This window comes from Oncorhynchus nerka, linkage group LG7, assembly GCF_034236695.1.
Source record: "Oncorhynchus nerka isolate Pitt River linkage group LG7, Oner_Uvic_2.0, whole genome shotgun sequence".
NCBI lineage: Eukaryota > Metazoa > Chordata > Actinopteri > Salmoniformes > Salmonidae > Oncorhynchus > Oncorhynchus nerka.
Window position 1 is genome coordinate 86,686,340 of NC_088402.1, and position 13,650 is coordinate 86,699,989.

The window sequence follows — 13,650 nt, forward strand, 5'->3', positions numbered from 1 at the left end:
CTACTGTTCTTTTAAATGTAGGTAGTTCTGTCCTTGGACTGTTCTTGTTTTAAATGTAGGTTCCTTGGACTGTTCTTGTTTTAAATGTAGGTTCCTTGGACTGTTCTTGTTTTAAATGTAGGTAGTTCAGTCCTTGGACTGTTCTTGTTTTAAATGTAGGTAGTTCAGTCCTTGGACTGTTCTTGTTTTAAATGTAGGTAGTTCTGTCCTTGGACTGTTCTTTTAAATATAGGTAGTTCTGTCCTTGGACTGTTCTTGTTTGAAATGTAGGTAGTTCTGTCCTTGAACTGTTCTTGTTTTAAATGTAGGTAGTTCTGTCCTTGAACTGTTCTTGTTTTAAATGTAGGTAGTTCTGTCCTTGGACTGTTCTTGTTTGAAATGTAGGTGTCACGCCCTGAGCGTAGAGAGCGTTTTATGTCTCTATTTTGGTTTGGTCAGGGTGTGAGTTGGGGTGGGCAGTCTATGTTCTATGATTTTCTATTTCTATGTGTTTGGCCGGGTGTTGTTCTCAATCAGAGGCAGCTGTCTATCGTTGTCTCTGATTGAGAACCATACTTAGGTACCCTTTTCCCCCACCTGTTTTGTGGGAAGTTAACTTTGTCTTTGTTCAGGGCACATAGCCCTGGGTTTGGGTTTTGTTCTTTGTTTTGTCGGCGTCATTTTTAATAAAAATAAAATGTACGCTTACCATGCTGCACCTTGGTCCAGTCCTTCAGCCAGCCGTGACAGTAGGTAGTGCTGTTCTTGTTTTAAATGTAGGCAGTTCAGTCCTTGAGCTGTTCTTGTTTTAAATGTAGGCAGTTCAGTCCTTGAGCTGTTCTTGTCTCAGCCAAAGGAGAGAGAGGTTTCATTAAGAGAAGATAGAGAGAGAGGGGGTTTATTAACAGAAAGGTAAAGAGAGAGGGGGTTTCATTAAGAGAAGATAGAGAGAGGGCGTCTCATTAAGAGAAGATAGAGGGGGTTTCATTAAGAGAAGATAGAGAGAGGGGGTTTCATTAAGAGAAGGTAGAGAGAGGGGTTTCATTAAAAGAAGGTAGAGAGGGGGTTCATTAAGAGAAGGTAGAGAGAGAGGGGTTTCATTAAGAGAAGATAGATAGAGAGGGGTTTCATTAAGAGGTAAGGTTTCAGAGAGAGGGGGGGTTTCATTAAGAGAAGGTAGAGAGAGAGGGGCTTCATTAAGAGAAGGTAGAGAGAGGGGGTTTCATTAAGAGAAGGTAGAGAGAGGGGGTTTCATTAAGATAAGATGGGGAGAGGGAGGTTTCATTAAGAGAAGGTAGAGAGAGGTTTAAGAGAAGATAGAGAGAGAGGGGTTTCATTAAGAGAAGGTAGAGAGAGGGGCGGTTTCATTAAGAGAAGGTAGAGAGAGGGGCGTCTCATTAAGAGAAGATAGAGAGAGGGGGTTTCATTAAGAGAAGATAGAGAAAGAGGGGTTTCATTAAGAGAAGGTAGAGAGAGGGGGTTTCATTAAGAGAAGATAGAGAGAGGGGTTTCATTAAGAGAAGGTAGAGAGAGGGGGGTTTCATTAAGAGAAGGTAGAGAGAGAGGGGGTTTCATTAAGAGAAGATAGAGAGAGAGGGGTTTCATTAAGATAAGGTAGAGAGAGGGGGTTTCATTAAGAGAAGGTAGAGAGGGGGGTTTCATTAAGAGAAGATAGAGAGAGGGGTGTTTCATTAAGAGAAGGTAGAGAGAGGGGGGTTTCATTAAGAGAAGGTAGAGAGAGGGGGTTTCATTAAGAGAAGATAGAGAGAGGGGTGTTTCATTAAGAGAAGGTAGAGAGAAGGGGGTTCATTAAGAGAAAGTAGAGAGAGGGGGTTTATTAAGAGAAAGTAGAGGGGGTTCATTAAGAGAAAGTAGAGAGGGGGTTCATTAAGAGAAGGTAGAGAGAGGGGGTTCATTAAGAGAAAGTAGAGAGAGAGGGGTTTTATTAAGAGAAAGTAGAGGGGGTTCATTAAGAGAAGATAGAGAGAGGGGGTTTATTAAGAGAAAGTAGAGGGGGGGGGGGCAGGTAGATAAGACGATTGTGAGCATAGAAAGGGATGGGAAGACAAGACATCAAAACAGAGCTCATAAACAGTGTAGTTTCTAGAAGAAGAGAAGGTAGAGAGAGAGGGGGTTCATTAAGAGAAGGTAGAGAGAAGACATCAAAACATGCACAGAGCTCATAAACAGTGTAGTTTCTATGTAAATAGATACAGTACATAGAGGTTTGCAGTTCATGGAATTGTTTTTGTCTTATTGGTGCCCTGCAATCTCTCCTGTGCCTCAAAAAATGTAGTTCCTGCACCTAACATTTGTGAATCTCTTTTGATGAAGCTAAAAGAGAGAAACAGTGAGGCTGAAAGAGAGAAACAGTGAGACTGAAAGAGAGAAACAGTGAGGCTGAAAGAGAGAAACAATGAGGCTGAAAGAGAGGACAGTGAGGCTGAAAGAGAGAAACAGTGAGGCTGAAGGCTGAAGGGGAGAAACAGTGAGGCTGAAGGCTGAAGGAGCGAAACAGTGAGGCTGAAGGCTGAAGGAGGGAAACAGTGAGGCTGAAAGAGAGATACAGTGAGGCTGAAAGAGAGAAACAGAGAGGCTGAAGTCTGAAGGAGAGAAACAGTGAGGCTGAAGGAGAGAAACAGTGAGGCTGAAAGAGAGATACAGTGAGGCTGAAAGACAGAAACAGTGAGGCTGAAGGCTGAAAGAGAGAAAGAGTGAGGCTGAAAGAGAGAAACAGTGAGGCTGAAGGCTGAAAGAGAGAAACAGTGAGGCTGAAAGAAAGAAACAGTGAGGCTGAAGGCTGAAAGAGAGAAACGGTGAGGCCGAAAGAGAAAAACAGTGAGACTGAAAGAGATAAACAGTGAGGCTGAAAGAGAGAAACAGTGAGACTGAAAGAGAGAAACAGTGAGGCTGAAAGAGATAAACAGTGAGACTGAAAGAGATAAACAGTGAGGCTGAAAGAGATAAACAGTGAGACTGAAAGAGATAAACAGTGAGGCTGAAAGAGAGAAACAGTGAGACTGAAAGAGAGAAACAGTGAGGCTGAAAGAGAGAAACAATGAGGCTGAAAGAGAGGACAGTGAGGCTGAAAGAGAGAAACAGTGAGGCTGAAGGCTGAAGGGGAGAAACAGTGAGGCTGAAGGCTGAAGGAGCGAAACAGTGAGGCTGAAGGCTGAAGGAGGGAAACAGTGAGACTGAAAGAGAGATACAGTGAGGCTGAAAGAGAGAAACAGAGAGGCTGAAGTCTGAAGGAGAGAAACAGTGAGGCTAAAGGAGAGAAACAGTGAGGCTGAAAGAGAGATACAGTGAGGCTGAAAGACAGAAACAGTGAGGCTGAAGGCTGAAAGAGAGAAAGAGTGAGGCTGAAAGAGAGAAACAGTGAGGCTGAAGGCTGAAAGAGAGAAACAGTGAGGCTGAAAGAGAGAAACAGTGAGGCTGAAGGCTGAAAGAGAGAAACGGTGAGGCCGAAAGAGAAAAACAGTGAGACTGAAAGAGATAAACAGTGAGGCTGAAAGAGAGAAACAGTGAGACTGAAAGAGAGAAACAGTGAGGCTGAAAGAGATAAACAGTGAGACTGAAAGAGATAAACAGTGAGGCTGAAAGAGATAAACAGTGAGACTGAAAGAGATAAACAGTGAGGCTGAAAGAGAGAAACAGTGAGACTGAAAGAGAGAAACAGTGAGGCTGAAAGAGAGAAACAATGAGGCTGAAAGAGAGGACAGTGAGGCTGAAAGAGAGAAACAGTGAGGCTGAAGGCTGAAGGGGAGAAACAGTGAGGCTGAAGGCTGAAGGAGCGAAACAGTGAGGCTGAAGGCTGAAGGAGGGAAACAGTGAGGCTGAAAGAGAGATACAGTGAGGCTGAAAGAGAGAAACAGAGAGGCTGAAGTCTGAAGGAGAGAAACAGTGAGGCTGAAGGAGAGAAACAGTGAGGCTGAAAGAGAGATACAGTGAGGCTGAAAGACAGAAACAGTGAGGCTGAAGGCTGAAAGAGAGAAAGAGTGAGGCTGAAAGAGAGAAACAGTGAGGCTGAAGGCTGAAAGAGAGAAACAGTGAGGCTGAAAGAGAGAAACAGTGAGGCTGAAGGCTGAAAGAGAGAAACGGTGAGGCCGAAAGAGAAAAACAGTGAGGCTGAAGGCTGAAGGAGAGAAACAGTGAGGCTGAATGAGGGAAACAGTGAGGCTGAAAGAGAGAAACAGTGAGGCTGAAGGCTGAAGGAGAGAAACGGTGAGACTGAAGGCTGAAAGAGAGAAACAGTGAGGCTGAAGGCTGAAAGAGAGAAACGGTGAGGCTGAAGGAGAGAAACAGTGAGGCTGAAAGAGAGAAACAGTGAGGCTGAAGGCCGAAAGAGAGAAACGGTGAGGCCGAAAGAGAGAAACAGTGAGGCTGAAGGAGAGAAACAGTGAGGCTGAAGGCTGAAGGAGGAAACAGTGAGTCTGAAGGCTGAAGGAGAGAAACAGTGAGGCTGAAGGCTGAAGGAGAGAAACAGTGAGTCTGAAGGCTGAAGGAGAGAAACAGTGAGGCTGAAAGAGAGAAACAGTGAGGCTGAAGACTGAAGGAGAGAAACAGTGAGGCTGAAGGATGAATGAGAGAAATGGTGAGGCTGAAGGAGAGATACAGTGAGGCTGAAGGCTGAAGGAGAGAAACAATGAGGCTGAAGGCTGAAGGAGAGAAACAGCAAGGCTGAAAGAGAGATACAGTGAGGCTGAAGGAGAGAAACAGTGAGGCTGAAGGAGAGAAATGGTGAGGCTGAAGGAGAGAAAGAGACAGGGAAATAGAGATAAATATAAAAACATTCATCTGTGGAACACTCATACACACTCTTAGAAAAAAGGGTTCCAAAAGGCTTCTTTGGCTGTCCCCATAGAAGAACCCTTCTTGGTTCCAGGTAGAACCCTTCTTGGTTCCAGGTAGAACCCTTCTTGGTTCCATGTAGAACTCTTTTGGGTTCCATGTAGAACCCACTGTGGAAAGGGTTCTCAACGTAACTCAGAAAAGTTCTACATGGAAGGGTAAAGGGTTCTACTTTGGAACCAAAAATAGGTTTTCCAAGGGTTCTCATATGAGGACAGCTAAATAACCCTTTTAGGTTCTAGAAAGCACCTTTATTTTGAAGGTCACCTACTATATTGCACAGTTAGTTTTTGTTTCCACCCGCCGTTTGTTAATCTATTTCAGTTATCCACCTGGAGGAAGTCTCAGGGTGGTGAGCTGTGGCTCTCTGCTTCGTTATCATCGCTGTCATCTCTGTGAATGGGGGCGGAGCAGAGCCAGACAGGAAAAGAGGGAAAGAGAGGCCTGAGCAGAGACAGAAGAAAACACACACACATAGAACAGGGGTAGTATTTTGAGGAACGTCTGTACCTGCGTGTGTGTGTGTGTGTGTGTGTGTGTGTGTGTGTGTGTGTGTGTGTGTGTGTGTGTGTGTGTGTGTGTGTGTGTGTGTGTGTACGTGGTTATGGGAGGAGGGGAATGGGAGAGTTACCCTATGAAGATATCAACCGCTCATGATGGGTCTGTCAACCTACAATTAGCATTCTAAAGTTCAAGCCACCTCAGGAACTTGCCCAATCGACCTTTCTGCTGTCTAAATTAAAATTGTTATAAGACATGATAAAATGATCTATCAATGAATTAAGACAAATTGGCTTCATTGACAGTAGTGGTGATGTTTATTAATTTATTTTTTATGCCCCATACAATTTACAAACATTCATACAGACCCTTTCTCTCTGGCATATGTACACACGTATGTACACACAGCACTTTAATGTGGGTGGAGGCCAAACCAAGTGTTTATATGGGTTGAGGCTACACCCAAACCCAGTGTTTATATGGGTTGAGGCCACACCCAAACCCAGTGTTTATATGGGTTGAGGCCACACCCAAACCAAGTGTTTATATGGGTTGAGGCCACACCCAAACCAAGTGTTTATATGGGTTGAGGCCACACCCAAACCCAGTGTTTATATGGGTTGAGTCCAAACCCAGTGTTTATATGGGTTGAGGCCACACCCAGTGTTTATATGGGTTGAGACCACACCCAGTGTTTATATGGGTTGAGACCAAACCCAGTGTTTATATGGGTTGAGGCCACACCCAAACCCAGTGTTTATATGGGTTGAGGCCACACCCAAAGCAAGTGTTTATATGGGTTGAGGCCACACCCAAACCAAGTGTTTATATGGGTTGAGGCCACACCCAAACCAAGTGTTTATATGGGTTGAGGCCACACCCAAACCAACTGTTTATATGGGTTGAGGCCACACCCAAAGCAAGTGTTTATATGGGTTGAGGCCACACCCAAACCAACTGTTTATATGGGTTGAGGCCACACCTATATGGGTTGAGGCCACACCCAAACCAACTGTTTATATGGGCTGAGGCCACACCCAAACCAAGTGTTTATATGGGCTGAGGCCACACCTATATGGGTTGAGGCCACACCCAAACCAAGTGTTTATATGGGTTGAGGCATGTTGCACACAGATTTAGCTTTTATTGAAGAGTTTAATCACAGAACTCTGGGTTCAATCTTAGTACTTGTTTCGTCTGGGTCTTTATCAGTGAAAATAACACTCCATTTTGATTGACTCCATTCCAGTTCAAGGCACTATGGTCAGGAAGCCAGTTACTCATGGTCCTCTCTGTCACGGCTGAAGATTTCACGAGGACCCTGTTGTTAATTAATGAAGAAACACAATCAAATACTAGTACATCTATGATGATGAACTCACTTGCGGTTTGGTTTAGAAGCATGATGTTGTTGTTCCCCCCCCCCCCAAACTAAACTACAAGACGTGTGTGAGCAATATGCGTGGGTTTTGTGGGATTTGATTTGTGGGATTTGATTTGTGGGATTTGTATAGGCCTATTGGATGACTATTTGAATCTGTTCAAACTCTTTCATTGAACTTTTCATCAGAATACTCTGATTTAAAAAGAAAAAAGTACAATACTTCTGTCATCAGCTTCTGTATGTCGTTTACACATCGCAGTTTTGTGATATAGTCTGTTCCACAAAAAGTTTTTGTATAAAAGCAGTTAATGCTAGACAAATGAGTCAATTCTGTGACTACTAAAAATAGAGAACCACACATTTCTTTGGCTAATAAATTCACATTTCATGAAGACTGATTGCCTCACATATGAATCTGAAATTAAAAGAACAGATAATATATTATTTTCTTTCTCTCTCTCCCTCTCTCTCTCTCTCTCTGTCTCTCTCTCTGTCTCTCTCTCTCTCTCTCCACTCTCTCTCTCTCTCTCTCTCTCTCTCTCTCTCTCTGTCTCTCTGTCTCTCTGTCTCTCTCTCTCTCTCTCTCTCTCTCTCTCTCTCTCTCTCTCTCTCTCTCTCTCTCTCTCTCTCTCTCTCTCTCTCTCTCTCTCTCTCTCTCTCTCTCTCTCTCTCTCTCTCTCTCCCAACCCCCTCACTTTCCTCAAACACATGTCTAAAGATTCCATGAAATAGATTTATGTCTAAATATTCCATCAATTTTCCAAGATCATATGAAGTTCCAATTCCAAATTCATTGGAGGTTTCAGAGTGATGTAGCAGACCCGCGTACACAAGCGGGAGCAGCACCTCGGGGGTTAAACGTTTTTCAACATCCAATGCATTCTGGGATGTAGCATGAAACACAATGGCGGCGAAACTCAATCATTTGCAACTTTTTGTGGTTTATTATTCGCTCATAGCAATATTGCTACAAATTAGTCTAACGTGTGCTACAGAGTTAACGTGGGACGACAATGGCTACATTTTATATTGTCCTTGCATGGGTAATTTGATCAACTTTAATCGGAAGCATTGTAACGTTAGATACTCTGGTGTCATTGATGTCTGATGTGTAACTAGCCCGGCTTTGTTTTCCTTGCAGCTAATTTATTAACGCAGGTGTTATGTATTTATCTATCTAGATTTGTATTTTCCAAATATAAATGTAGTGTTTAAAGTTCGTTGCTAATGGGACCAATTTTCGTTACTCAGGTCGATTTGGAAACCAAGCCGACCACTTTCTGGGTTCTTTGGCATTCGCAAAAATCCTGAATCGCACACTGGCAGTTCCCCCCTTCATAGTGTACCGGCACCACGCGCCACCATACTCAAATGTAAGTGTATGAATCATGTTTCCTGGTGTTGATCTCACCAGTCCCTTTTTTTTAAATCCACGAAGTGAACAAGAGCACACTTTGGGAGAAAGGACAGAGAATTGTGATGCAGAGATGATCACATCTCACACTCACAGCTGTGTCTCCCCCTCAACAGGTACATGTCCCCTACAGTGAGTTCTTCCAGCTGGAAGCCCTGACCCACTACCACCGTGTGGTAAGCCTGGAGGATTTCATGGAGCAGCTTGCCCCAACACACTGGCCTAAGGGACAGAGGGCAGCCTACTGCTTTGAGTCAGCTGCCCAGAGGAGCGTGGACAAGAAGTCCTGCCCCATGAAGGTGAGTGTTGTGATTGAGGTTCAGAGAGTCGGAGATAACTGAGCCAGTTGCTCAGGTATTGAGCCTGGTTAGTGAAAGAATAAAAAAAAACGTTGAAACTGGTCAAGAAAGATTATATAAAAGCCAGGTCCTGGAACAGAGGCCATAGCTTTGGCTCTATTGTCTTTTATATAGTTAAATTACTTATAAGAAATAAATTGATTTAGTGTTGTTAATGAAAAGAATGCCATGGCAGAGCAGAACACTGCCCCCTGCTGGAATGTTACTATAACTGTATTTTACATTAAAATCTCTTCCATATCATCTATTTCTCATGTTTACCACCTTAGTGGTGAAAAATCATAAGATCTGGTATAAATGTCATGTCAAGCCTTGCTCATGGGGTGTTATGAACCATCACATGCTGTCATTATCAGGACGGGAATCCTTTTGGTCCGTTTTGGGACCACGTAGGAGTGGAGTTTGACAGGTCTGTCCTGTTTGACGGCCTGTCCTTCAGTTCCTACCACCAACCTCATTGGCTCAACAAGTAAGTCTTTGTGTTTTACTGTGAGTGAAACATAAGCATGTTTTTTTTTGCTCAACTTACTGGTGATATAACAGAATAATTACACCTCGTATTACCATAACCAATCTATTACATTGAATGTAGTTTTACAGGGGTGGTGCCCATTAATGAACATCACTGTAGAAGTGCAAGTTTTAGCCAGCCAGCTAATTTTCATCTGCAGTCCCAAATTCCTTGCCTCTGTGGTTTCCCCTGTGCAGGTTCCCTCCGTCAGAGCACCCTGTCCTGGCCCTGCCTGGTGCCCCGGCCCAGTTCCCTGTCATAGAGGAATATGTGGGTCTACAGCGTTATGTAGTTTGGACGGAGAGGATGGTGCAGGAGGGACAGGAACACATTGCTGCTCTGCTGCCCAGGCCATACGTGGCCATACATCTGAGGATCGGCTCTGATTGGGTGAGCTGGGAACACACATATACACACATGGATAGAGACACACACACACACATAGTCGACAGAATAAAAAATAATTATTTATTGACATTTTCAATACTTTTTTGGCTGCTCAGACCCATTCTGTTTCCCTGTTCTATTCCCTGATTGAATTGTCCTTGTAGGTTAATGCCTGTAAGCTGCTCCAGAGTGGGGATACTGGGCCTCACTTCATGGCCTCTCCTCAGTGTGTGGGTTATAACCGGCACACCGCTCTGCCCCTCACCATGACCATGTGCCTCCCTGACCTGGCTGAGATCCGCCGGGCCCTCAAGCTCTGGGTCAAGAAAACCTCTGCCCGTTCTGTTTACATCGCCACAGACTCAGAGTCCCACCTCGCTGAGATCCAAAAACTCTTCAAGGATAAGGTGAGCTTTGTTTGATTTATTGATTTTATTTGTCAGTTTTATATATATTTATATATATATATATATATGCGTGCGTACGTACATACATACATACATGCATACACACATACATACATACATACATGCATACATACATACATACATACGTACATACATACATACATGCATACATACGTGCATACATGCATACATACATACGTACATACATACACGCATACATACATGCGTACATACATGCATACGTACATACACACATACATGCGCGCATACATACATGCACGCATACATACATGCGCGCATACATACATGCGCACATACATGCATGCATACATACATGCATACATACATACATGCATGCATGCGCACATACATACATGCGCGCATACATACATACATACATACATACATGCACGCATACATACATACATACATGCGTACATGCATACATACATGCATACATACATACATTCATACATACATACATGCGTACATGCATGCATACATACATACATGCATACATACATAGATACATACATGCATAGATACATACATGCATACATGCACGCATACATACATACATGCATACATGCACGCATACATACATACATGCATACATTCATACATACATGCGTACATGCATGCATGCATGCATACATACATGCGTACATGCATGCATGCATACATACATAGATACATACATACATACATGCATACATGCACGCATACACGCATACATGCATACACACATACACGCATACACACATACACGCATACATACATACATGCATACACGCATACATACATACATGCATACACACATACATACATGCGTACATGCGTACATACATGCATACATGCATTCGGAAAATATTCAGACCGCTTGAGTTTTTCCACATTTTGTTATGTTACAGCCTTATTCTAAAATGGATTAAATAAAATATGTTCGGTGTGCCAATACAGAATGGTGTGCCAATACAGAATGGTGTGCCAATACAGAATGGTGTGCCAATACAGAATGGTGTGCCAATACAGAATGGTGTGCCAAGCTTGTAGCATCATACCCAAGAAGACTCGAGGCTGTAATCACTGCCAAAGGTGCTTCAACAAAGTTCTGAGTAAATGGTCTGAATACTTACAGCACCAGTCAAAAGTTTGGACACACCTACTCATTCAAGGGTTTTTCCATATTTTTACCATTTTCTACATTGTAGAATAATAGTGAATACATCAAAACTATGAAATAACACATGGAATCATGTAGTAACCAAAAGTGTTATACAAATCTAAATATATTTGAGGTTCTTCAAAGTAGCCACCCTTTGCCTTGATGACAGCTTTGCACACTCTTTGCATTCTCTCAACTAGCTTCATGAGGTAGTCACCTGGAATTCATTTCAATTAACATGTATGTAAATGTAACATTTCAGTATTTTTTATTTTTTTTTATGTGCAAAAAAACCAACTGTTTTTGCTTTGTCAATATGGGGTATTGTGTGTAGATGACTATGTAATCAATTTTAGAATAAGGCTGTAACGTAACTGGAAAAAGTCAAGGCGTCTGAGTACTTTCCGAATGCACACAGTACATCTGTTTTTCGCAGGTGTTACACTGTTGGTAAACATGCTTTGTTTGTATACTACATGTTCAGTGTATCGTCTGTTTGTATACTGCATGTTCAGTGTGTCGTCTGTCTACTGCATGTTCAGTGTGTCGTCTGTCTACTGCATGTTCAGTGTATCGTCTGTCTGTCTACTGCATGTTCAGTGTGTCGTCTGTCTACTACATGTTCAGTGTATCGTCTGTTTGTATACTGCATGTTCAGTGTGTCGTCTGTCTACTGCATGTTCAGTGTGTCGTCTGTCTACTGCATGTTCAGTGTATCGTCTGTCTGTCTACTGCATGTTCAGTGTGTCGTCTGTCTACTACATGTTCAGTGTATCGTCTGTTTGTATACTGCATGTTCAGTGTGTCGTCTGTCTACTGCATGTTCAGTGTATCGTCTGTCTGTCTACTGCATGTTCAGTGTATCGTCTGTTTGTATACTGCATGTTCAGTGTGTCGTCTGTCTACTGCATGTTCAGTGTGTCGTCTGTCTACTGCATGTTCAGTGTATCGTCTGTTTGTCTACTGCATGTTCAGTGTGTCGTCTGTCTACTGCATGTTCAGTGTGTCGTCTGTTTGTTCATACTGTCTGTCTACTGCATGTTCAGTGTATCTACTGCATGTTCAGTGTGTCGTCTGTCTGTTCACTGTCATGTTCAGTGTATCGTCTGTCTGTCTACTGTCTACTGCATGTTCAGTGTATCGTCTGTTTGTCTACTGCATGTTCAGTGTCTGTCTGTCTACTGCATGTTCAGTGTATCGTCTGTCTGTCTACTGCATGTTCAGTGTATCGTCTGTCTGTCTACTGCATGTTCAGTGTGTCGTCTGTCTGTCTACTGCATGTTCAGTGTATCGTCTGTCTGTCTACTGCATGTTCAGTGTATCGTCTGTCTGTCTACTGCATGTTCAGTGTGTCGTCTGTCTGTCTAGTGTATCTCTGTCTGTCTATGTTCAGTGTATCGTCTGTCTGTCTACTGCATGTTCAGTGTATCGTCTGTTTGTCTACTACATGTTCAGTGTGTCGTCTGTCTGTCTACTACATGTTCAGTGTATCGTCTGTCTGTCTACTGCATGTTCAGTGTATCGTCTGTCTGTCTACTGCATGTTCAGTGTGTCGTCTGTTTGTCTACTACATGTTCAGTGTATCGTCTGTCTGTCTACTGCATGTTCAGTGTATCGTCTGTCTGTCTACTACATGTTCAGTGTATCGTCTGTCTGTCTACTGCATGTTCAGTGTATCGTCTGTTTGTCTACTACATGTTCAGTGTATCGTCTGTCTGTCTACTGCATGTTCAGTGTCTACTGTCATGTTCAGTTATCGTTCAGTGTCTGTCTACTGCATGTTCATGTTCAGTGTTCAGTATCGTCTGTCTGTCTGTCTACTGCATGTTTCAGTGTATCTGTCTGTCTACTGTTCAGTGTATCGTCTGTCTGTCTACTGCATGTTCAGTGTATCGTTCAGTGTCATCGTCTGTCTTCAGTTTGTTTACTGCAGTGTTCATCGTCTGTTTGTCTACTACATGTTCAGTGTATCGTCTGTTTGTCTACTGCATGTTCAGTGTATCGTCTGTCTGTCTACTACATGTTCAGTGTATCGTCTGTTTGTCTACTGCATGTTCAGTGTATCGTCTGTTTGTCTACTGCATGTTCAGTTTGTCGTCTGTTTGTCTGTCCATGCCCAGGTGAAGGTGGTGAGCCTCAAGCCGGACTCTGCCCAGTTGGACCTGTACATCCTAAGCCAAGCTGACCACTTCGTTGGGAATTGTGTGTCCTCATTCTCTGCTTTTGTCAAACGAGACCGGGATGTCCATTCCCTTCCGTCGTCTTTCTTCGGAATGGACCATGCTGGAAAAATGTACAAGAAACAGGAGCTGTGAAGATTTTCCGTTTCTGGGTCGTCCATTCTGAAGAAAGATGACAAATGGCTTTTCAATCTTGGGTGAGGACTTGGACAGTGCATTGTGGGAATGTGATCTACTCCATCCTCATATTACACAGTGGTGTAGTAATACTTTTTTAGGTGGGGGGGGGCTCAGATCGCCGTTCGCTGTGAATAAAGTAACGCTTTCAATGCATGTTTCCTGCAAAAGGTAGGTAAAAAAAATAAAAAAGTTGCGTAAACTGCGTTTCCTTGGGTTTATTCTCTAGTACACCACTACTATTAAACAATCAGTTACACTATTACATAACTCTTCAGAGCATCAAGAGGGTGTTCAATTTACACAATACTTTCTACAGCCACAGCTACATACAG

General features: G+C 43.1%; 1 protein-coding gene across 1 annotated transcript; it reads left to right on the plus strand.

Annotated features, from left to right (window-relative positions):
- The first annotated feature begins 7,575 nt into the window (after positions 1-7,575).
- On the plus strand, positions 7,576-13,517 carry pofut1 (protein O-fucosyltransferase 1). Its single transcript, XM_065020937.1, has 7 exons — positions 7,576-7,758; positions 7,967-8,088; positions 8,246-8,428; positions 8,845-8,957; positions 9,197-9,389; positions 9,551-9,793; positions 13,079-13,517. The coding sequence occupies exons 1-7, from the start codon at positions 7,620-7,622 to the stop codon at positions 13,271-13,273; spliced, it is 1,188 nt and encodes a 395-aa protein (XP_064877009.1). The 5' UTR covers positions 7,576-7,619; the 3' UTR covers positions 13,274-13,517.
- The last annotated feature ends 133 nt before the right edge of the window (positions 13,518-13,650 follow it).